Raw genomic sequence first — 1,983 nt, 5'->3', positions numbered from 1 at the left:
ACCCGAAGGTTGCAGGAACAGCAACTCATATTCCGCTTGGGAACCCTGCAGCCCAATGGTATCAATGTGGATTTCACAAGCTTCAAAATCTCCCCTCCCCCTACCGCATCCCAAAACCAGTCCAGCTCGTCCCCGCCTCCCTAACCTGTTCTTCCTCCCATCTATCCCCTCCTCCCACCTCAAGCCGCACCACCATCTCCTACCTATTAACCTCATCCCGCCCCCTTGACCTGTCCGTCCTCCCTGGACTGACCTATCCCCTCCCTAACTCCCCACCTACACTCACCTTTACTGGCTCCATCCCCGCCTCTTTGACCTGTTTGTTTCCTCTCCACCTATCCTCTCCTCTATCCATCTTCTATCCGCCTCCCACTCTCTCCCTATTTATTTCAGAACCCCCTTCCCCTCCCCCTTTTCTGATGAAGGGTCTAGGCCCGAAACGTCAGCCTTTCTGCTCCTATGATGCTGCTTGGCCTGCTGTGTTCATCCAGCCCTGCACCTTGTTGTGGAAGAGTCTCTTGCTTTTTCACCCGTTATGGACAACTCAGGGAGATACAGTCAGACCAAGGGTCAATTTTACTGCCGAACTATTTAAGGAGGTCATAGATAATTTAGGTGTCAAACACTCTAGATCGAGTTTGCACCATCCTGAATCCCAGGGAGCAATGGAAAGGTGGCATCAGATCCTAAAAACTATGCTGAGGACTTATTGCCAGGATTACCCAAATAATTGGGATAAAGTTTTCCCATTTATGTTATTTGCCATTAGAGATGCCCCAAATGAATTAACTCAATTTACTCCATTTGAATTGATATTCAGACACGAAGTAAGAGGGCCTTTAAAATTAATTAAGGAAGAGTTGATTGGTCCGAAGTCAGAGATCCCACTGATGGATTGTGTATTTGAGGTGAGAGAAAGATTAAACAGAATTAGCTGGACAACATCTGAAGGTGGCAAACCATCTCATGAAGCAAGAAGCAGAAAAGAAATCGAAAATTTGGATGTTTGCCCCTGGGAATAAAGTATTCGTGCTGTTACCAATAGTAGGAGACCCTTTCAAAGTAAGATTTAGTGGTTTCTATCAGATTGAGAAGAAGTTGATTCAAATGAATTATCTGGTAAAGATGCCACGTAAGAAAATCTTTTATCGGGTAATGTCATGTGATTATGTTGAAACCCTACTATGACAGGGACAGGGAACCGGAGAAGCAGGTATTAGTTACTGCCTGTCAGAGTGAGGAAACAGATTCCAAATCATTTGATTTGATGTGCCTCAAACTAAGTTAAATAATGAGGAAATCCTTACAGAATGGGAGAGGATAGTGAGCTATTTGTCTCAGGAACAGAGAACTGAGTTGAAAGGCCTATCACAGCAATATGAGGACTTATCTGGGAATAGAATGGGGAGGACTAATACTATAGTGCATGAGGTTGAAGTAGGGAATGCTGTTCTGGTAAAACAATACCCCTACAGGCTTAATCTTCTTAAAGCCACACAGATACAGAATGAAGTGGAAGCAATACTCCAAGAAAATGTCATTGAGCCAAGTCAAAGTGCGTGAAGTTCGCCGATCATGTTGGTTCCCAAACCTGATGGTACTCAACGGTTCTGCGTGGATTATCAGAAAGTCAATGCTGTAACTAAATTGGATTCATTACCAATTCCAAGGGTGAAGGACTGTGTGGAAAAAGTTGGACAAGCCACTTATATCACAAAGTTGAGCTTACTCCATGGTCACCTTTGTCACAGAAATCAAAAGACGTTTCTGTGTTTATAACCTCAAATGGCCTATATCAATTTAAAGTAATGCCCTTTGGTATGAAGAACTCAACAGCCACATTTCAAAGACTTATGAACGGAGTTGTGATAGGATAGACTAATTGTGCCATCTATATAGATGATGCAGTGATCTTTAGCCATTTATGGAAAGATCACATGGTGCATTTGGCACAGCTGGTTGAACGACTATGGGAGGGAAAAT

General features: G+C 43.6%; 1 protein-coding gene across 1 annotated transcript in view; it reads left to right on the top strand.

Annotated features, from left to right (window-relative positions):
- Nucleotides 1-1,754, top strand: part of LOC109921546 (solute carrier family 25 member 44) — a 92,755-nt gene extending 91,001 nt beyond the window's left edge. Inside the window, exon 4 of the mRNA XM_048617104.1 lies at nucleotides 1,493-1,754. Coding sequence (XP_048473061.1) covers nucleotides 1,493-1,642 — 150 coding nt within the window. The 3' untranslated portion in view covers nucleotides 1,643-1,754. The remainder of the gene's footprint in view (nucleotides 1-1,492) is intronic.
- The last annotated feature ends 229 nt before the right edge of the window (nucleotides 1,755-1,983 follow it).

Source organism: Rhincodon typus, chromosome 36 (assembly GCF_021869965.1).
Source record: "Rhincodon typus isolate 14 chromosome 36, sRhiTyp1.1, whole genome shotgun sequence".
In the NCBI taxonomy this organism is placed as follows: Eukaryota; Metazoa; Chordata; class Chondrichthyes; order Orectolobiformes; family Rhincodontidae; genus Rhincodon; species Rhincodon typus.
Note: the sequence above shows the minus strand (reverse complement) of the source record. Positions and strands in the feature narration are given on the sequence as shown.